At 40.9% G+C, this 24,126-nt stretch overlaps 1 protein-coding gene across 21 annotated transcripts in view; it reads left to right on the forward strand.

Moving 5' to 3' along the window:
* Positions 1-3,724: 3,724 nt before the first annotated feature.
* Positions 3,725-24,126, forward strand: part of LOC124605478 (calcium/calmodulin-dependent protein kinase type II alpha chain) — a 983,452-nt gene continuing 963,050 nt past the window's right edge. For all 21 annotated transcript variants that reach the window (XM_047137200.1, XM_047137224.1, XM_047137250.1 and 18 more), the window contains exon 1: positions 3,725-3,865. In XM_047137200.1, coding sequence (XP_046993156.1) covers positions 3,801-3,865 — 65 coding nt within the window. In that variant the 5' untranslated portion in view covers positions 3,725-3,800. The remainder of the gene's footprint in view (positions 3,866-24,126) is intronic.

Raw genomic sequence — 24,126 nt, forward strand, 5'->3', positions numbered from 1 at the left:
GAAAGAAATCTTTGTACAGTACAATAAAAAGCCCTCTCTGCCAATACTTTATTTAAGTTAATGCGGTGTGGATCAAAAGAGATGTCAAATTCACCAAAAATAAAGAAAAATTAATAGAACAAGGTTAGGAAATTTGTAGAATCTTCACACTACTGTGAAGCAAGAGACAGGATCCATAATATCACAAAGGAACAGTTTAAAATAAAATGCAATACATTTAAATATCATCTGGGCTGAAGAAGATCACAAAATCCTAAGCAAACTAAAGCAATGTTTTCAGCTGATCTTGAGTTAAGAAATGACATCATACAGGATGGTGCAATATCTGCAACATATAATTTTTTATGTATTGGAGAATGTTCTAGGACGGGCAGGCAAGAAAATCTGTCAAGAGGCTACAAGTGATGGGGCCAAGTGACAATTTTAATGCCAGAAAATCTAGAAGGGATTGAAAGTTACTGCTGTATTATATAATACACTATTCCTAGAAGTGGATAATGAAATGGGTTCAATAACATAAACACAACAGAAACTGAATTCTTAACTCAATGAAACTAATTTCCGTTCTTCTATAACAGTCACGACTGATAAATGCACACGTCAAGCACCGACACCCAAATGAACCCAATACACCACATAACACGTGGACCATCCACGCACCACCAGAGGACACCACCAACCGCAATAAGACAACATCTACAAACACAACACACTCATAAACTATACTCCGCACCGCCATGATGTCACACACCACAACACCCTTACGTCACGGGCCAAAGCAGACAAGTGGGAATCGGATGCTCCTGTAATCCCAGGTGTTACTTCCACTTCTTCCATTACTTATATTCCACTGAGGACTTTCCATAACTATATTTATACCAAGAAGTTCATATGAGAGAACACGTAAACATTGTGTTTTTGCATTCTAAGCTATAAGGTGCTAACATACAAAATTATGAAACAGTGGTCCACATACGTAGAAAGTAACGAAGTGTTGAAAACAGTGTTACATTGGCCTATTTTTGTTTCAACATTATGTGTCTAATGAAAAAGAAACATCATGTAATTAAAAATCAAATGCCATGTAGATAAAACACCAGAAAACAATTTCCACTTTCAGTTTCGTACTTTAATTCACCTTTTGAATCATATAATTTATACACTGAGGTTCTCATGTTTAAAGGTTGGTGAGTAGTCCACATTTCAGCAGAAGAACACTGCTCACTGAGTTTACTGAGTATTCAATAACTAGCATAACAACAAAACAAAGCAGTTTACTGAATTTGGGATACAAGCTCCTCATATAAATTAAACTCTTTCCGTAAACCTCTCTTATTACTACGAAGTACATAATACGGAGTCCAATAAAAATATCCATGACCTACAGGTGGTAGATATTATTAGTTAATAGCGAAGAAGGAAGCCTATGGTTCAATGTCCCACTTTTGATGAGGTCATTAGAAAAGGAGTATAAGTTAGGATTGGGAAAGAAAATTCCTTTGCAAAGGAATCATCCCAGAATTTGCCTTAAGGGGTTTAGGGGAACTATGGAAAATTTAAATCTGGGTGGACAGATGAAGATTTGAATCTTCATACTCCTGAATATGAGTACAGCGTCTTAGCACATCCCTTGGTGTGAAAACCACAATTCCCTGTTACCCAAATGGATAACAACCAAGAAAAGTTTGGCATAATTTGCACTCTGAAATCTTTGCCTGAAGACAGAAGTCCACATTCTTTTACTCCTTTTTCTCTCAAACGTTATTTTCAGGACTGCTGACGATATAACTGCCAATAATGAAATCATTCTCTCAAAATGTACAGAAACAGTATCATGCAAATTTATTAAACATAACATCCTGAAGAGAACTCACTGAAGATCAAAACACTCTTACACTCACTGCCACTACATTACCTACCCAACAGTACCTATAAATAATAGTGATAATAAATAATAAACCATCAGTTTCCGACGAACTGTGGGCAGTATTATTCGAAACAAAACAGAAAAACAATTCCTACACATTACCTTGCAGCTCTATGTTGCAGGAAAGAATTTTGTATTTTGATGAACATCATTTACACTTATCAAAAAGCAATTAAAGTTGTTGTTGTTGTTGTTGAGTAAATGAGTAAAACATGTGAAAGAACATGGAAAAGCATGTACACATGATCTATCACTGTCTTGGATATACAGGAAAATTCTGTTTTTACTGCAGTTACACATACTCTTCCACATTTTGTGTTTTTTAATCTATGAGTCTGAAACTGCTTTGCAACACTGCTGTGTCTTGACATCATTTGCACATCTGTGAAATGCCACTCAAAATATAAAGGTTCCAATCAACATACATGGCTTATAATCAGTCAATCAATGTTTCGTTTTGTGCCTGCCAGCAACCAATATGTTTTATTCTTTTATAATTCCAATTGTGTCTCTTGTTACCAATATGAAAAGAATTTACTGAAATCATGGTAGGCAAAATAATGTTTCAAGAGATCTTACGAGTAAAAATGGAGCTATGAGATCCTTCACCTCAGAAGAATATCTAGCTGTTGGTGGTCTTTTAAACTGGCTTAACGCTCATAATGACATATAGGGTAATAAAGGTGTTTTCTTGGGATGTTATATTTATCAGATTTAAGTTCAACATAGAGTTACAAATGATGTTGAAATGTGTGGCTACATTAGAGAGAGATAGACAAACTTGCCAGGACTTACCACCAGGAGACAAAATCTCAGCCCTGTCAATAGAAACTGAAACTGTGGACTTCATGTCTGTTGCTTACCATCCTCAGATGATCTTTGACACTTCTAATTAATTTCTGTGTGTTTAACACCTCTCGGCATATTTTTTTCTGACTTCACTAGTTTGATAGTTTCACGTTCCATGGATCATTTTGTGCGATAAATCATAATGATGCAGAAGTTAGTAATTACTTATCCGCTACCTTTTACACGTTACAATAATATAATTTCTTCTGCGGAAGTGAGTCATCGTTTTCTATGTTAAATGCTGACGCAATGGAAACTTGTTAACATTACAAAGTTTCCTGCTGGAAAACTGAGAAGACCCCGAACACATTTTCGGTTTTTCTTCTGTATAGGTAAAGGAAATTGGTGGTACATCTAGTGGATACGAAGTACCGATATGTACTCTCTTCGCAAACCGCACTTTGTAGTAGAATTCTGGCACGCACACATTCAGTGCTTTTGTGTGTGATTTCCTACAGTAGAATTAAATATCTTACTTGTTCGCGTATTTAAAACTGCACTTTACCTTCGCAATACTGGAGACAAGACTTACATTTGGTAAATTTTACTCATTCAATTCATCATTTCAGAGAGTCAATGAAACTTCAAATAAATACCTCGGTGCGAATCAGAGTAGGAAACTAAAACAAGTCATCCAACGTTACGAAAACATCAAGCATATTATCAGCTGTAATAAATCTACAGGCTTCTTGTATGTACGCATAATCTGTCAATAACACGGCTTTCGTTTCGCGCCAGATTCGAACAAGCGCGAAGCGCGAGGCGTCGTCGATACGTTGGTAGCCCTGGTAGTAACACTGATGTTTTACTATCTGTTTCATGTCATAGAGTGAAAAACTATGTAAAATACAACGTTTTTAATTGTTTTAGAATTATTTTGTGGACAGCTTTCAACTGAAAAGCAACTATGCTCTCTTCCTAATACATCAGTTTGAGTTCAGTATTATCGATTACTACTGTACCTTCAGTTGCGCAGCGTAGTGTGTTCGTTTTCAGTAGTGAAGTAAATATTGTAGTTTTCGGTATGGCTGCTCCAGCAGCTTGTACTCGATTCAGTGATAACTATGATCTGAAGGAGGAACTAGGAAAGTAAGTAACATTTTGGAGCTTTATTTCGAATATAAGCCCGAATTATTCCAAAATATTTAACCCGCCACTGATTGGACTGGGCAGAGAGGCTGAGGCAGACGACACTTCGCCTCGTCCGTGGGGTGCTGAATACCCATCCACGAGAGTTCTTCAAATAACCTTTCGAAATATATATGCGCTAAGGTTGTAAAGGGTCTCATTAATTTCTTGAGAGACACACTAGATCATCACTGTTTTCGCTTTTTTCTGGTACTATAAACTGTCATATAACAACATGAAGTGTCAGATTAAATCAATAATCGTAAGCTCAGCCGCTCTTTTCAGTACCCCACAATGTTTCCACAGCTAGCGAAAACATTGTAATAAGTATCTTGTATTGATAAGTATTTTGTATTATAAGTTGATAATGAAGTTTCGATCTTAAAATTTTCTGGTGTGTGTTGCGACAGTTACAGCAATTGTCAAATTTCTTTACACAAGGGATGCTTCGTAATATTTAACATATTCTGCACAACGAAAGCTGATCAAAATAGTTTTATATGAAGTATTAAGTGAGCGCTACTTACGTCTTCACGCCAAATTTTGTTGTTTATTTCCGCGTCGAATTTAATGTGCACTTAATCTCTGTGTAAACTCAGTAAAACTTAAGATTATTCAAGAAAAAGTTCTGAATCGGAAAGGAAAGAAAAATGCAAGCGAGAAGCAAATAATAGACAGAACAGCTTCAAAATGAATACATTTTATGACATATATAAAACTGCCGTCTTGCAGCTTCTGCATTCGTCAGTCATTTAAGTTGTACACTGAAAGTAAATTTAACAATAGTAAAAAAAAAAAAAAAAAAAGAAAAAATCAAGCGTACATTGTTTCAGAAACACCGAGCGCACATGCTGTGGTCGTTAGCAGCAGTCGTGCATATTTGGGAAAGAATAAAGAATGCCCTCTGCTGCAAAAGTATATTTTGGGTGTGTTGGTAGACAGCCTGTGTTATTTTTTCCCGGCGTCTCCATTGTACAATAATTCACAAGGCATGCCAATGGACTCACACGCAGTCGGTTTTATGCATATGAGAAAAAAATTGCACCGCGGTGGTGTCATTGATTTTCTAGGGGGACTTTGATATTTTGGGCCTCTGCAGAAAACTTCAAAATATGCTGTAAACATTGTGCTGATATAGAAATTTCTTCGTATGTTACTTGTCAGGCAGATTAATATGTGAATTGACACCAGTGGTGGTTTGCGCAGTGATTTAGTAATTTTAGGCAGTACATTCTATACGTATAGAAACCACGTAAGAAACAGCTGAAGCGAGGTTTCTATCGAACCGATGGCCCATATCTCTCTTTTTTATGGAGCTATTTTAATATTTTTACGTGACTGTTCTCCAGACATTTTGTCATTACATTATTTTTTGTGTTGTGAGTAATAGTGTTATATAAAAATAAAACTCATTATCAGTGATTTCTTGAGTTGAAACGTAATGAAGCACAAAGATAAACCGAATATATTTTTCCAGGCAGTTTTATTCGCTGCGTTTGCAAGTTGCAGTGTTTCTTTCTTTTTGTTACGTCAGACTTTCTTCCGACAGTCATTTTTTGATGCAGAACAGATGGTAACTGTGTTCTGTAAAACCAGGTACGGATCAAAATGCAGTATGACATGCCTGATAATTGAGCTCACAAAGAACCGAGAAAGTTTTATTTAGACTGCTTTTTACCAAACGAGTACTTCCCCCGCTCTTTACTGTAGTCAGAATCGCCCAGAGTTACTTCACCGAGCAGCATCACAGTCCCATCAGCGGAGTCGACGCCTAATCGGTTTTATCTATAAAGTTACGACGACGCCCAAAGGACAACCCTTTGCAGAAGTATATAATGTGGTGGTTTACTACAAACTATTGACGTAGTCGCATATCGTAAAATAATATACAGATCGATTAGGTCTCAACCTTTCTCTGTGCATTAACCAAGAAAGTTCAACAGAAAATGGCGCGAGCAACGCGGTGGTTAAGAAAACATGGATGGACTGCCAACAGGAATTGTTAGCTGAATGACGAATTGTTAGAGAAGCTGCCTCTTCTTTTCAACGATCACAGGCCCTGTAGACCACGCGCTGCATCAGCGATCTGCTTCCATCTTCTTTTGTTTCTCTCCACCCTGCGGGGAATTCTAATACTCCACGTCCTTCTCTGTTTCATTTTTCCATCGTGTGCGAGTTCGGCCCAATTGTCTTGTTGCTTGCAGAGTGCCCTCAAATGCCTTCCTAGGAATTCTGTTGGTTTCCATCCTAGCCATATGCCCAGCGCAGAGCAATCTCCTACTTTTTAATTTGTGGACAATAATGTGTTGCTTCATTATCTGATAAATGTCAGTGTTCTTTCGAACTCTCCAGATGTCATTCTCCAACAGGGGTCCCCAGATTTTTCTCATCACTTTTCTTTCGAACCCATTCAGTTTTTCTCTTTCTTCCTTAGTAAGCGTCCAGTTTTCCGAACCATGCAGTACTACTGGACAGATGAAGGTGTTATATATTTTCATCTTTGTGATGATCGACAAAGCTTTACTTTTGAGTAGCTTGCTTAGAGCGTACAAACGTCTTGACCCTGAGAGAGAAGCTTATACCACAAAAAGAGTGTCGTCTTATGTGATGGCCCTGACAATATCTGCCTGCACAACGACGGAAAATCATCAATGATTCGCGCGGCTCCTCCCGTCGGAGGTTCGAGTCCTCCCTCGTGTGTGTGTGTGTGTGTGTGTGTGTAAGCCAAGGGATCGATGACCTCAGCAGTTTGGTCCCATAGGAACTTACCAGTAAACTACCTACCGTCAATGATGTTCCACGAGAGCAGATTTCCATTATAAACGTGGAATACATAGTAGACCCTCCCTGCCCCTGAAAACACACACACACACACACACACACACACACACACACACACACACACACACAGACTGCGGTTTCGAGGAAAGATTTTTATGATTCAGGCAGATGCCAAAACTGTAATACATCAGTCTCACATCCTCTCTCCACAGTCAACAGTAGACTGCGTTCAAGCTGGAAGGAAATCCATTCTGATGACTTCGTATAGGTAATGCTCTATGCACAAATAATACCAGCTACCAGGAGATGCAATCTATTGTGCAAATTACCGTACCACGCCGTCCCACATCGTTAGTTTCATAACTCCAGGCCGGTACACAATGTATGCTGAAATATGTCATGGCGAGATTGTCGACACTCGACAAGGTACTTGCTGAATCCGTCACGAGACTTACACTCACATACGCCGTCCATAAACGGTGGCATGAAGTAGCAACGTGCGTTGGCACCTTTCTGATCAATGAGTGTACTCTACAAACATTGTATGCATCCGCAACGACCGGTTGCCTGTTCAACGTCCAGCCCTGATGTGTTTAGGCTGTTTCCCAGTCACTTTTCCGTCTCTGGCGATTGCAGACCACATGGGCTCCACGGGAGGCTCAACAGGCCGTCGGCAATTATAGTTGTAGTGAAAGCTCCACAGAGATGGTGGTGTGCAAGTGTCGACTGAACGTGGGGTGGCTACTGTAGATTTCACTACAAATTGTTCTGACTGCTTGCTATCAGCATCAGTACATGCCTTACCTTTCCTCAACTGAAACTAAATTAATACGGCTGTCTATGTGACAGAGCAGAATATGAGTTTCGTTTGTGAAGACCGTTTTTTAGTGACGCCATTCTCCCTCACACACTGAGTACGCCCCACAACCTTGAAAAATACTTTTTTTTGCAGAAGCAGATGTTCTTAAGTGGTTCACTCTGAAACTTTACTTCAGAATCAGTACAGCTATTCCCCATGTGTGAAACGTTCAAATGTTTATCTTCCTTGCTTACATGCTCAGTTCTATCGGGCATTTCTTACTGTATACAAGTAGAGATCTTGGAGGAATGACACATTACACTGGATTAAAAGGTAGTGGTTCATTGTGTTACTTAAGGCAGATTTTGTGACACTGAAATTTTATGGATTCGATAATTCTAAAGACGATTTTACAGCTCTTCTCAACATCTACATCTACATTTATACTCCGCAAGCCACCCAACGGCGTGTGGCAGAGGGCACTTTACGTGCCACTGTCATTACCTCTCTTTCCTGTTCCAGTCGCGTATGGTTCGCGGGAAGAACGACTGCCGGAAAGCCTCCGTGCGCGGTCGAATCTCTCTTATACGTGATCTCCTCGGGAGGTATAAGTAGGGGGAAGCAATATATTCGATACCTCATCCAGAAACGCGCCCTCTCGAAACCTGGACAGCAAGCGTTGCACTTTTAAATAATGGATGGAGGTTTACGCACAGCTAGGTGCTACCGAGCAAGTTGAGGCCGTGATCGAACGCTGGACTCTGGTTGTAGAGAAAGCTAACTGGCATCATCCTCGATCCTCGGTCCGGTCGCTGCAACTCGTGGTTTCGATGGTGTCTTTGTAAACTTTCGTCGTCCCCCCCCCCCCCCCCCCCCTCGCCCTACCCAATCAGACTAAGTTGTTGGCGTTCTGTTTCCAAAAATGCCTCGCTATTGACGGAATATAGATAGCTAACATTGACTTAACAACCAGAAACGGGTGGCTCTGCAACCGATATGCTCTGGCAATATAGGTAACTAACGGCAATTCTGCGCCAGAGACTACTCCGCAATACAGGGTGATTCAAAAAGAATACCACAACTTTAAAAATGTGTATTTAATGAAAGAAACATAATATAACCTTCTGTTATACATCATTACAAAGAGTATTTAAAAAGGTTTTTTTTCACTCAAAAACAAGTTCAGAGATGTTCAATATGGCCCCCTCCAGACACTCGAGCAATATCAACCCGATACTCAAACACGTTCCACACTCTCTGTAGCATATCAGGCGTAACAGTTTGGATAGCTGCTGTTATTTCTCGTTTCAAATCATCAATGGTGGCTGGGAGAGGTGGCCGAATCACCATATCCTTAACATACCCCCATAAGAAAAAATCGCAGGGGGTAAGATCAGGGCTTCTTGGAGGCCAGTGATGAAGTGCTCTGTCACGGGGTGCCTGGCGGCAGCTGCAGACAGTGCTTGAACCAATTTCAGACGATAAGGTTTCATAACTAACCTTTTTCGTAGGACTCTCCATACAGTTGATTGAGTCTCTGTAAACTGGTTATACCAACGTTTAATACACCACATATCAGGAGGTTTAACACCATACTTCGTTCGAAATGCAGGCTGAACAACTGTCGTCGATTCACTTCTGCCGTACTCAATAACACAAAAAGCTTTCTGTTGAGCGGTCGCCATCTTAGCATCAACTGACGCTGACGCCTAGACAACAGCGCCTCAAGCGAACAAATGTACAACTAAATGAAACTTTATAGCTCCCTTAATTCGCCGACAGATAGTGCTTAGCTCTGCCTTTTGTCGTTGCAGAGTTTTAAATTCCTAAAGTTGTGGTATTCTTTTTGAATCACCCTGTATATCGTGAAACAAGAACACGATATAGGTTGCAACGGCTGCCGGTGACAAGTGCGTTGGTTGTGGGATGTTAGGTTGTGCAGCCTCCCTGGTGCTATTAGAGAGGAGGCTATATGATGGCACCATGTGTAACATACTCCCTTCTTTTGTTATCATCATTCAGTACATCACTACACAGCACACGCGCTCGTCACTGCCATCCACACGATGCAAATTCCCACCTCCATTGGGGCTGCGGGGACAGAACTGCAAACCACTAACATCATGCCCTTGCCGAGAAAGCAATGTGGCCAGAAAATTGTCTCGTAAGATAAACATTAATGTACACACCTTTTTGCACTGCCAGTGTACTTGCGAACGCCTGGAAATACGCTCATTGTGTGGCCAGATAAGATACAAAATGCAGCCGTACCAAGAAGAAAGAGAGAAGAAATAAATCTGCGGGAAGTCCTTACCAAAAGAAGGGACATCATAGCGAGACATGTGCCAAAGTATCCAAGAATGATTAACTTGGCACTTTAAGAGGAAGTTGAGAGGAAAATGGCTGTGGGAGATGAGAATTAGACCATATAAAATACGTAGAGCATGTCAGAGATAGTAAACACTCAGATATGATTAGGTTGATAAAAGATGGAGGAGATAGATGGCGTCATCAGGTCTGTTGAAAGGCTGAAAACAAATACGAAAATCCCTTTTTTAGTCGTCAGTCTTCTGATTAGTTTGATGCGGTCCGTCACAAATTCCACTTCTGCGTCAACATCTTCATTTCAGAGTAGCACTTGCAGCGTACGTCCTCAATTATTTGTTGAATATATTCCAGGCTCTGTCATTCGGTACAGTTTTCCCTTGTACACCTCCCACTAGTACTATGAAATTATTCCCGGATGTCTTAGCACATGTCCTATAATCCTGTCCTTTCTTCTTGTCAGTATCTTCCATATGATCGTTTCTTCGCTGATTCTGCGGAGAACCAACTTATTTCTCGTCAGTCAGTAGCCCACATTTTAGTTGAATGCCCCCTTCTTTTGGCTCTGCGTGCTAAGTACAGATTCCCCCGCACTTTACCTTTGATGTTGGCTGACGATTCCCGGATGGTCGACCTGGTTCTCGGTTTCCTCCGGGAAAGTGGTTTTTATTCTCAGTTCTAAGGTTTTTAATCTCTCTCTTGTGTTGGGGCAGGGCGGCGAGTGTTGGGGTGTCTCCCACTGTAAGCCGTGTTGGGAGATTCCCGACTCCCCTCCCTGGCCTAGATTCTCTTTTCATCCCCTTTTACTCTGTTTTTATAATTTTTTTTAGTGTTGATTAGTGTCCTTTTCCCATACGCCCTTCTCCATTTTAGCGGTTGCACCTTTTAAGTCGCAGGTTGTCTTGCCTCTGCTGCTTCCGAGGTGGCATGTTTCCTGCCTCTAGAATAGCGTAGGGTTCGCTCTCTTGCTGACTTACCTCATTTTGTTTTTACCATTGACAACATGACTGCCCTTTTACATTTTTTAGCCTTTTCCCTTTTATCGTTCTGACTTTTCTGAGATGTCACACTATCGGAATGGAACACATTTGAAACACGGGACTGATGACCTTGCTGTTTGGTCCCTTCAACCCCAACCAACAACAATAATATTTCTCGTCAGCCCAACTGACTCTCAAAATCCTTCCGTAGCACCACATCTCAAACCCTCCGATTCTCGTATTGTCCGGTTTTCCCACAGTCCATGGTTGTGTGCTCTAGGCTCACATTATCAAAAATCTCTTCCTCAAATTAAGGCCTGTGTTGGATATTAGTAGATTCGTTTGATCAGGAATGCCTGCTGAGCTCGAGCTAATCTGCTTTTTATACTCTCCTTGCTTGGTTCAGCATTTTATTTTGCCTGAAAGGTTGCAGAATTCCTGCACTTCGTGGTCACCAATCATAATAAATTTATCGCTAATCTCATTCCTCCTACTCCGCGATACTTGCGTCTTTCTCCGGTTTACTCTCAAAACTATATTCTATACTCATTACACTCTTCATTCCATTCAGCAGGTTCTGTTCTACACCTTCCCTAGTACAGCTGTGTCATCAGCGACTCTTACCACTGATTTCCTTTCACCCTGAATTTTAATCCCATTGTTGCATCTTTGTTTTATTTCCGTCATTGCTTCTTTGACGTATAGATCGAACACCGGGGGCTAAAGACTGCATCCCTTTCTTATACCCTTTTTAATCCGAGCACTTCGTTCTCGTTATTTCAACCTCATTGTTCTCTCTTGGTTCCTGACATATTCCCTATAGCTTACTCTTATTTTTCTCATAATTTCGAGCATCTTGCACCATTGCAAACGGTTTCTATTTTTTTTCTTGTCTTGCTTCCGTTGTCAGACGCAACATCACAGTTCCTCTCCTGTGCCTTTACATTTCTTGGAGCTATACTGATTGTCCTCTAACAGATTCTCAATATTTTTTTAACCATTCTGCTGTATATTTTTCTTGTCAACAGCTTGGATGCATGAGCTTTTAAGCCGATTATGCGATAGTTCTCCCACGTATCTGCCCTAGCTATCATCGGAATTGGGTGAATGATGTTCTTCCGAAAGTATGATGGTATGTTACCAGTCTCATAGACTCTATACAAAAGTTTGAATAGTCGTAGTTCGGTTGCCATTTCTCACAATCATTTCAGAAAATTTCAGTGGAATGTTATCCATCCTTTCTTCCTAATTTGATATCGACTCTTCCAAAGCCCTTTTCAATTCTGACACTAACACTAAATCTCCTGTCTCCGTAGCTGGGAGCTTCAACGTTAGGCGCGTTATGGGGCCACTTAGGGACATGGCTGCCAAGAAGGGAAAGAAAACTGTGCACTCCGTGTGTTTACCGGGTGGAGTCATTCCAGACGTGGAACGGATCTACCCAGATGCGATGAAAAGCACAGGGTGCAGCCAACTGCAGGTGGTGGCTCCCATCGGTACCAATGTTATGTCACTTTGTATCCGAAGAGACTCTCTCTGGTTTCGAGCGGCTAACAGAAGTGGTAAAGGCTGCCAGTCTTGCGTGCAGGATGAAAGCACAGCTGATCATTTGCAGCATAGTGGACAGGACCGATCGCGGACCTCTGGTACAGAGCCGAGTGGAGGGTCTGAATCAGAGGCTCCGACGGTTTTGCGACCGTGTAGGCTGCAGATTCCTCGACTTGGGCCAAAGTGTGGTTGGGTTTCGGGCTCCGCTGAATAGGTCAGGTGCCCACTATACGCGTTGTTGCGAAGAACCTAAGAGTGTTCCAAAAGGATAGGATACCGAGCGAGGTGGCGCAGTGGTTAGACACTGGACTCGCATTCGGGAGGACCACGGTTCAATCCCGCGTCCGGCCATCCTGATTTAGGTTTTCCGTGATTTCCCTAAATCACTCCAGGCAAATGCCGGGATGGTTCCTCTGAAAGGGCACGGCCGACTTCCTTCCCCATCCTTCCCTAATCCGATGAGACCGATGACCACGCTGTCTGGTCTCCTTCCCCAAAAACAACCAACAACCAAAAGGATAGGATAAAAAGTGTTGGCGGTGGCGTGTTTGTTACTGTTTGAAGTAGTTTATCTTGTGAAATTGAAGTAGATAGTTCCTGTGAGCTAGTATGGGCAGAAGTCATTGTTGGCAACCGGAATAAAATAATAATTGGGTCCTTTTACGGACCTCCCAGTTCAGATGATACAGTTGCTGAAAGGTTCAAAGGAAACTTGAGTTTGATTTCAAACGTGTACCCGACTCATACGATTATAGATGATGTTGACTTCAATTTACTCTCGATATGTTGAGGAAAATACGTGTTTAATTCCGGAGGTTCGCATAAAACATCATCCGAAATTGTGCTAAACTCATTCTCTGAAAATTATTTCGAGCAGTTAGTTCATGAGCCTACGCGAGTAGCAAACGGTTGTGAAAACACACTTGAACTCTTAGTAAAAAATAATCCTGAGTTAATAACGAGCATCGAAACAGATACAGGAATTAGTGAACACAGGGTTGTCGTAGCGAGACTGAATATTGTAATCTTCAAAGCCTTCAAAAATAAATGCAAGATATACCTATTCAGAAAAGCAGATAAAAGTTCAATTGACACCTTCCTGAGAGACAATCTCCACTCCTTCCAAATTAATAGGTGTTGACCAGATGTGGCTTGAATTCAGAGAAATATTACCGGCAGCAATTGAGAGATTTATACCAAATAAATTAACAAACGACGGAGCTGATCCTCCGAGGTTCACAAAACGGGTCAGTACACTGTTGCAGAAACAACGAAACAAACATGCCAAATTTAAACAGACGCAAAATCCCGAAGATTGGCGATCTTTTACAGAAGCTCGAAATTTAACTCGGACTTCAATGTGCGATGCTTATAATAGTTTCCACAACGACACTTTGTCTCGAAACTTGGCAGAAAATCCAAAGAGATTCTGGCCGTATGTGAAGTATGTTAACGGCAAGAAACAGTGTTCTCTGCGCGATAGCAATGGAGATACTATCGAAGACAGTGCTGCTAAAGCAGAGTTACTAAACACAGCCTTCCGAAATGCCTTCACAAAAGACGACGAAGTAAATATTCCAGAATTCGAACCAAGAACAGCTGCAAATATGAGTAACGTAGAAGTAAATATCCTCGGATTAGTGAAAACTTAAATCACTTAATAAAAGCAAGTCTGCTGGTCCAGACTATATACCAGTCAGGTTCCTTTCAGAGTATGCTGATGCATTAGCTCCATACTTAACACTCATATAAAACCGTTTGTTCGACGGTAGATCCGTACCCAAAGACTGGAAAGTTGTACAGGTCACACCAGTATTCAAGAAAGGTAGTAGGAATAATCCACTAAATTACAGGTCCATATCATGCAGCAGGATTTTTGCACATATATTGTGTTCGAACATTATGAGTTATCTGGAAGAAAACGGTCTATTGACACACTATCAGATGGTTCAAATGGCTCTGAGCACTATGGGACCTAACATCTGAGGTCATCTGTCCTCTAGAACTTAGAACTACTTAAACCTAACTAACCTAAGGACATCACACACATCCATGCCCGAGGCAGGATTCAAACCTGCGACGGTAGCGGTCGGGCGGTTTCAGATCGAAGCGCCTAGAACCGCGCGGCTACACCGGCCGGCTTGACACACTGTCAACATGGATATGGAAAACATGGTTCTTGTGCAACAGAACTATCGCATGAAGTGTTGAGTGCTATTGACAAAGGATTTCATATTGATTCCGTATTTCTAAATTTCCGGAAGGTTTTTGACACTGTAACACACAAGCAGCTTGTAGTGAAATTGCGTGCTTATGGAATATCGTCTCAGTTATGTTACTAGATTCGTGATTTCCTGTCAGAGGTCACAGTTAGTAGTTATCGAGTGAAACAGAAGTGACTTCTGGCGTTCCCCAAGGTAGTGTTAAAGGCCCTTTGCTGTTCTTTGCCTATATAAACGTCTTGGAGACAATCTGAGCAGTCGTCTTAGGTTGGTTGCGATTGACGCTGTCATTTATCGATTAGTAAAGTCATCAGAAGATCAAAACAAATTGGAAAAAAATTAGAAAAGATATCATTATGGTACGAAAATTAGCAGTTGACTCTAAATAACGGAAAGTGTGAGGTGCTGAAAGGAATTCGTTAAACATCGCTTACACGATAAATCAATCAGATCTAAAGGCCATAAGTGCAACTAAATACCTAGGAATCACAATTACGAACAACTTAAATTGGAAGGAACCCATAGAAAATGTTTTGGGGAAGGCTAATCAAAGCCTGCGTTTTATTGGCAGGACACTAGAAAATGTAACAGATCTACTAAGGAGACTGCCTACACTACGCTTGTCCGTCCTCATTTAGAACACTGCTGCGCGGTGTGGGATCCTTACCAGATAGGATTGACGGAGTAAATCTAAAAAGTTCAAAGGAGGGCAGCACGTTTTGTATTAACGCGAAATAGGGGAGAGAGTGTGTCACTGAAATGATACAGGATTTGGAGTGGACATCACTCAAACAAAGGCGTTTATCGTTGCGACGGAATCTTCTCACGAAATTGCAATCACCAACTTTCTCCTCTGAATGCGAAAATATTTTGTTGACACCGATTTACATAGGGAAAAACTATCTCCACGCTAAAATAAGGGAAATAAGAGCTCGTACGGAAAGATATAGGTGTTCGTTTTCCCGCGCGCTATAAGAGATTGGAACATTAGAGAATTGTGAAGGTGGTTCGATGAACCCTCTGCCAGGCACTTAAATGTGATTTATCCATGTAGATGAAAATGTCATCCATACCAATTCCAGTTTCTGTCACGTCATCAGATATGTCCTCTCCCTCGTAAATGTTTCCATGCGCTCTTTCCATGTATGTACCCTTTCCTCCCCATATTCGCATTGCACTCTTAATGTTATGGCCCTTGCTTTTAATTTCAACGGATGTTGTTGTGTCTTCCCTGTTTGCTGAATCAGTCCTTCCGACGACCATTTCTTTTTAGATTTCTTCACATTTATCCTACAACCAATTCGCCTTGGCTTCCCCGCGCGTCCTATATATTTCATTCGTAAGTGACATATTGCTGTATTCGTGGCCTTCCTTGAATATTTTTGTACTTCCTTTTTCGTTGATCAGTTGCTGTATTTCTTCTGTTACCCTAGGTGTCTTCGTAGCTACAGTACATTAATACGTGTTCAGTAGAGCATGAATGCCGGCCTCTGGTGGCCGAGCGGTTCTAGGCGCTTCAGTCTGGAACCGCGCGACCGCTACGGTTGCAGGTTCGAATTCTGCCTCGGGCATGGATGTGTGTGATGTCCTTAGGTTAGTTAGGTTTAAGTAGTTCTAAGTTGTAGGGGACTGATGACCTGAGATGTTAAGTCCCATAGCGCTCAGAGCCATTTGAGATCATGAATACGAGCTATCGTAATGATGTGGAACGCGTCAGGTTTACATAAGGCTACATGGAATAATTGATTTTTTCTTTTCTTTTTTTATACAATTGTTGCTTCATATCTAAAAATTCATCTACTGAGTAGGAAGAGGTGTCATTCAGAAATTCTTTTAATTTGTTTTTAAATGCAGTTTGACTATCTGTCAGACTTTTAATGCTATTTTGTAAATGACCAAAGATTTTTGTGGCAGCATAATTCACCCCTTTCTGTGCCAAGGTCAGATTTAACCCAAAATAGTGAAGATCGTCCTTTATCCTAGTTTTGTAGCCACGCACTTTTTGTACTGGGATCGGTTATCAGTAATAAATGAAGATATGTATTGTGAAGATACTGTGAATATTCCTAATTCTTTAAATAAATGTCTGCAAGGTGATCTTAGGTAGGCTCCAGCTATTATTCTGATTACACGCTTTTGTGCAGTGAATACTTTTTCTCTTAATGATGAAGTACCCCAAAATATGACGCCGTTTGAAGCAGTGAATGAAAATAGGCATAGTACGCTAATTTACTGATATCTTTATCGCCAAAATTTGCAATAACCCTAATAGTATGAGTAGCTGAACTCAAACGTTTCAGCAGATCAGTGTGTTTCTTCCAATTCAATTTCTCATCAATGCACACACCCAGAAATTTTGAATGTTCTGCCTTAGCAACAAACTTCTGTTCAAAGTCTATATTCTTCAACAGTGCTATGCCATTTACTGTACAGTAGTATACTGTGTTTTCTCAAAATTTAGTGAGAGTCCGTTTGCAGAGATCCACTTATTAATTTTCTGAAAGACATTATTTACAATTTCCTTAGCTAGCTATTGTCTCTTTTGGGTGTGATTACTATACTTGTATCATCAACAAAGAGAACTAGCTTTGCATCTTCATGAATACAGAGCGGCAAGTCATTAATATATATTAAGAACAATAAGGGACCAAACCTAAACCCTGTGGGACACTTTTCTTGATACCTCCCCAGTTGGAGGACTCAGTAGATTTTTGCAGACTGTCTGTACTGTTAATTTAAAATTTCTGCGTTCTTCCAGTTAAATATGAATTAACCCATTTGTGCACTGCCCCGCTCATGTCTCAATACTTAAGCTTATATGGAAGAATTACCTTCCTTGTACCTACGATTCGTCTGACCACCATATTGAACTCATTAATATAGTTTAATGGCCTTGATTAGTATTGTATGGAGTCTGAAATTGTTGCTGAGGAGGTGCTGTATAGTAAAAGGGGCAACATTGGCGGTAAATCAAACGAGTGAAGTAACAAAAGCCTGAAGTATTTTTGAGATAGAATGTAATCCAGCAGCTAAAGCGTATGTTTAGGTTCATATTTTCTTGGCCGAAACGATCTTTTTTTATTTAATTTTAGCGATTTCCAAGATCATCCGAAATCCTTGTTAAACCACCATGCGTACCTTACTTAATAGTATTGCCATCAGAGACCACCTATCATAGCACATCATTAAAACTAACTAGTTAATCACAGTGTGGGGTGCTTTAATTACGGTACTAACAGTTTCCATAAGAATCTCGCTCGGAGCTGAATGCAGGATTTCGATATGTGGGGCTGAGCTCTTGGAAATTTTGTGTCGCCATGCGGTCTCCAAATTCTCCAGAGTAAACTAAAGTGCTCTCTTAATCTGTTATAATAGAACTGCAGTAGTAAGAGAATTTTCAAGACTGTTAAGTGTGAGAGCTATGTAGCAAAGAAATGTATTTTAGATTACGAGGAAACAGGTGGATTCGCTTGTGATATCGCTGTTTATGATATTTATTTAAGAGTCACAGTTGGCGTGATGTGCGTACCGTGCAGTCAGCAATGGCAGATTTCGAAATTGCCATGTATGCATGTCCATTGTAATGGCGTGTGGAGAATTTGATGTCTGTTCACGAGGGTACCTGGAGAAACGTTAACCAACGACATGTGAATTCTGCCCTCAACGAATTCTCAGAGGAATTACAAATCACACACCTATTTTAAGACAACGAAAGGAGTGGGGAGGGAGGAGGGAGAAATAAAGAAAGAGAGAAAGAAAGAAAGAAAGAAAGAAAGAAAGAGAGAGAGAGAGAGAGAGAGAGAGAGAGAGAGAGAGAGATTATTCTAAGCCGGGGATAATGGCCTCAGAATCAGGTGTTAGCGAAATAATATTCGTTATTTTTTTTAAAAACCCAAAACAAACTTGTCATTATGAGGTCTCTTTAGTTAACAATGTTAATAAATTATGACTGTTGAATTCACGGTGACGTCAGAAATACACTACTCCCTCATCTTTCTGTATAGCACTTTGTTGAACGGAAGTGCATGATCGTAGCAGACTAACGTCTTTGTGACTTTGCGAAGTGGTTCCTAATTTGCGTACATTGGTGTGTTTAGTGTTCATCCACAGCTTAGTACATTAGTCAAAACAACCAGGGGATAAGTCAAGATAACCTGCTCCCTGGAAAAGAAATTTCCTGAAAGTCAAATTCGCGTCCTGCACCGCCACCTAGCCGGACAGACAGACGTATGAATTTAGTATTAGTTTGAAGAAAGACAGAAAATGTAACTGGTGTTGACTAATAATAAGCGTGAAATGTGAAAATTATTTCGTCATTCACTGCGAAACTAACAGGATTTGCTTTTACCCCTTTTCACCTTTCCCAGCCCATACACACAGTGTGTTTCGAAGTCTTTGCAATAAACGTCTAGGGATTTCACACGTCATGGGAATCACCTTTTGTCAGACATAATGCTCTCTGCTAAGCGTCCTTCTGTGTCGATTATGCCCCTAAGAGGCGGCAGGGGGTAAGCAATCTTCGTGTTCGTATCCAATGTATTGCATATCATCTAGTCATCTGCTCCACGGAGAAGATAGTAGCCCGAGCAAAATTGAAGTTCCTGAACCTCTTCTAAAATATCTTGTTTGGCCTAGACACACTTACTCTTATGATTTTCTTGTTAAAAATCTCTGCATCTATTTGCTGTCGTAGGTAGTATGATGCACACTTCGTTATTAGGCCCTGCTAGTTCGGTGAAATTTCGTCGTTCTAGGGCCGGCAAATACTAAAGGACACCTAGCGCCACAGGACAGTTGACGAGAGTGGAACATGATCCTAAGATAAACATACCACACATCGATTTTATGTATATTTATCAGGCACATCTGAAGATGAGACTAGAAGTATCGAAATCGATTTAATTGCAGTCTGAGGCCAATTCATTCTTACTCTCATGAGTTTTTTATTCATATTTTGTTGAGGTAGAATAGCACCGTGTAGTTTCGTGTTGGTACAATCGCGCATAAGAGACGATCAAAGAGATGTCGCATGCCGTCTTCAGAAACAGAGCTGAATCCTGCTTCCATCTGTTGGCATAGATTGTCAAAGGATGCTGATGAGACAGATGCTGTATCAGTATGCCCCACCCTGCTCAGTGTGGTGAAGGATACGTGAAAAACAGACTGAAAAATTTTCCAGGTTCTACTTGGATTATGCCCTGCGACCTCTCGATTCCTGGTATGAACTTGACTACTAGACCATAATACCCTGTTTATCATACACCAAAAGTGACTTGTTATTCCATCCATTTTCTCTCCTCCTTGCCATTTATACCACGTGGATGTAGATTTTACAGTTTATTCCAGTGACCGCACTCTGCACTATTGATGTTCTGCGCCGGCTACTTGATATTCTTCCCAGATTGTTTCCTTTTTTAGGAAAACATTCCAGTCTTTCTTGCACATATGGTGTTAATCAGTGTCCGTTCTCCACCGATTTCTTTGAATACTGACATAGAATTTTTTTTTGCTCCCATAACGTTATTAAAAGAAAGATCAGTGTGAATTAACAAATAAAAAAATGTCTCAATCTACAACCACTGAATATACGAATAGAAAGAAGAAAAATGGTCAAGTCATTTGTTAGGAGTGCTTTATGGTATGGCTGTGAATTGTGGGCTTCTGGAAAACAGATTAGGAAAAATTAGAAGTAGAAGAGGTGTGACTACGGTTTGTGGAGGAAAGTGATAAAAACGTCCTTTTCATAACACGGCAAAGAACCTAATTCCTGTTTCACTGTTGCCTCCCAGTCGATTTTTATGTCCGGGGGGGGGGGGGGGGGGGGGGGGGGGGGGGTTGAGGTTGTCGTTCGCTGGCTCGTCTCTTCAGTTACTATTAGTTTCATTTCAAATGGAAGAGACCACGCAGACATAGCGGACTTCATTCCAACCACACCGACGGAAGGAAGTGCTGCCCACCAGCTGCGCGTAGGACATTGCCCATTACCACTCGGTTTCCTCCTCTGACTGGAGAATCCACCACTGTGTGAAGTTTGTGGTTGCCACACTCGGTTCAGCTTGTTTTGGTTGTGTGTCTTTCATGTAGGGACATAAGGTCAACCCTCAGTTTGGCTGTAGATCTGCCCACCATCCTCATTGACACGAGCTTTGAAATTTTGTGAACAGTCGGGCCCCACCCCTAAGTGCTGCTGATGGGAGGTAAGCGTGCTCTGAATGGATAGCTTTCCCACAAAGTTTGTGATTATTATTAATCGGTTTTCAGTGTCTTAATTTAGTGCTTCATGATGGCGGTTTTTATAATTCATAGCTGGACTTTTATGCCCTATCAGCAACTCGCGCCAGTGGGAAGAGCCTTCATGTCCCCCCCCCCCCCCCCCCAAACGAACGGCATGCTGAAACTTTGTAAGGGCTCTGATGACCATGCTGTTGAGCGCCCCACATCCAACATAATCATCATCAAATGACAGACTTACGGAAGATCAAAGTCATTATGAGATGAGGAATAGTTCTGTCCTAATAGTAGGCTTGGTAACGGTCTGGTGCAGCGTTTCTCAACTTTTTTTCCTTTGGGGCACACCAAAGTATGTTTCAAACATACACAAAATACCTTCTCTTATTATGGAAATTGCAAATTGGACTACCCAAAGAAATTATTTGGTGAGAATTTTTTATGTGGTAGATATTTTATCTGCAGACGATTAGAAGACATTAAAAGTCTCGCCACGTACCTGACAGGCATTCACGGCACACACGTGTCGCGACACGGCGATTGAGAAACGATGTTTGGTGAAGAAAGAAAACAGTATCAGTTGCAACGATATTGATCGTGCCACGAACCCTTGCATCAAAAGGGGTTCTAAAATTAACGCGGTCGGTCGACTTATCGATCAGACCAGCACCAGGTACTCCAGGAACTCACATAAACTTATGCAAGGTAAGTGACTAATAACGTTGTGTCTCAAGGCGTGATAGCATTGGTGAATAATTGGCGTGATATCTTCCGCTTAAACAACAGAAAAGGTGCAAAAATAGCTGTTTAAAGACAATGACGGATGTGAGGAGACCTAATAGTACCCCGTCAGTGTTTGTATTCGCTAACCAATAGTTTTAACCGATCTCATACGCGCTGGGATCCGCGCGCGCGCGCGCGCGCGCGTGTGTGTGTGTGTGTGTGTGTGTGTGTGTGTGTGTGTGTGTGTGTGCGCCTAGCGTAAGTTAAAGTTAGTGTAAATAGTGTGTAAGTCTAGGGACCGATGACCTCAGCAGTTTTGTCTCTTAGGAATTCGGACACACATCCGCTGGGATTCATTACCTTGGTATGCAGCGCAGATATTACTATTTTCACATCATGAAGTAAAACCGGTACTAACGAACACATGACTTTTGGACGGAACGGGGAGCAAGTATCTGAATCAAACGTAACTGCCGCTGTCCTTCTGATCTTTCGTCGTATTTATTTATTCATCCAGGTATCATCTTACAATGATAATAGTTTTTGCCGTCATAATACAATGAAAATAAATAGGTGAAAAATATACTTACAGAATGTATTATACAAGCGCGCTTATATGAGGATATATATATCTACATCTACTCAAATTCCATGCAGGCTTCTGAAGGACTGACATAGTTTTAGTTGGAAGTCATGTGCTCCATATGTCTTCGGAATAAATTAGAAACGCAAATTATTACGAAAAAGTTCGCATCACGTTTCAGAACGTCATTGTCATTTATAGCTGTGATATGAATATTGACGAAGATTTTCGTCGAGATCGGAAGAAAATACTTCCTATGCATGAGCAACGTCTACAATAATGACCACAATTTTACCAAAATACAGGTTCCTATCGCCGCACTTTCATTTTATTATCAACATTTTGGTGCATTTGTTTTCATTATTGCATATGTTGTGAAAGGATCATGTTACCCTGTAAATATTTATGGAATACACGTCATATGTTGACTGAATATGCAGCAGACAGCTTGCTTCTTTGTGAAGGTGTCATTGAGAATAGATTATGTTTCCACACTTCCCCGTTAATCCTGATGTTGTAGCGGTCTATTGTCTTCACAGTGCTGCATGTTTGAAGAATAATAACGGACGAATGTCATAAGAGTGAGAGGCTGCAGAAGGAGCATTGTGTAATTGCTGAATTTTTTCTGCTATTTATGATCACAGTAATAGAGAGTATTTGACACGTGTGTCATCTGAAACCTGACGCCCATTTCAGACTCAAGACAGAAGTTGAGGTATTTAACATTTTTAATTTGATCTCCGTTCATTATCGACCGATCCGCACATGGAACAAGCCTCGCTCGATTAGCATATGGAATATTAAACTTAAATTCGAACTACGACGATGTCATGTCTTATTGAGGTGCATACAATAAAATTTATGTTAAATTGAGAGGAAGCACAGTTATTATTTCCATGGTTCACGACATTCTGACGTTATCACATTACCACATTGTCTTGATGTTGTTAGAAATGCAATAACAAAATATGTGCCTAAAATCGGTGTAATTCACGGAAAACAAATAGCGTGCCTACGTTTCATAGAAAGCGTGCTTAATACAAGTAAATAGTTTGTTCTGAGTGGAACAAAGTCTCTGGGATTCGCAAATAATTCTGCGGTCCAGCTTGTATCAGGTACAGTTTTTATGAGAGAAGAATCGGAATACATAAAATCTGTGTTGAAAAAAGCGGTAAAGGAGTTTAATGTAACCAGTGAGGCTATGGAAAGAAGCATATAGTGCCTACAAAAATACCGCCGAGTTTTAATTCTAAGTCACTTTTTATATTTCAGCCGCCATATTCCAGTGTCATACTTTATCTGCTTGTGCAGAGCGAAAAAAATTACCTAGAACAGCATTAGATGGCCCTGTTCGCTGGTAACGCAGTCGTCTAACAGAGCATAATGAAGTGCATTGTGAACGGAAGGAAGGAAATTCGTCGCGATTGGTTATCTCCAGATATGTGGGGGTGTTTGGATGGTGCCGCAGAATTCTTCTAAGACATGGGATGCAGCTGAACTGGTCAACGATTTGCACCACGAATGCAGATCCCACAGACACATTATCGTGTGAAGGGTTACGACAGTTCTCCTGCTCCTTGATTAATTTATATGTTTTTGTTTTTCCCGCATTTTAAAGGCGACGTATGATACAAATTGTGTTACATCACTGCGAATTATTTGGCGGATCATTTGATGCATGCGGGTAAGGTTGCTAGTATTGACTTCGCCTGTATTTTTGTTCTTCTAGGCACAAAGAATATATTTAACTCTACAATAAACGTTTCACTGTGGAGCTGAGAGAAAGCTGTGGTGAATTTTCCTGATATTTTAAGTCTGTGGAATTGGAAATTCAACCAGAACCTGCCATTCGCAGACGTTGTACCCCACATTCTAACTCAAAGCTGCACCGTTCTGTAGCTCCCACTACTTTCCCACACGCTCTCAAATATACATTATTGTACTAGCAGCGTTGGGAAGAAGAAGATGGCGGAGAACGGCTTAGCCGTGACACCGTTCACTTTGCAGCAAAATAATCGTCGTATCGGTATTCA

Source organism: Schistocerca americana, chromosome 1, assembly GCF_021461395.2.
Source record: "Schistocerca americana isolate TAMUIC-IGC-003095 chromosome 1, iqSchAmer2.1, whole genome shotgun sequence".
NCBI classification, from domain to species: Eukaryota; Metazoa; Arthropoda; class Insecta; order Orthoptera; family Acrididae; genus Schistocerca; species Schistocerca americana.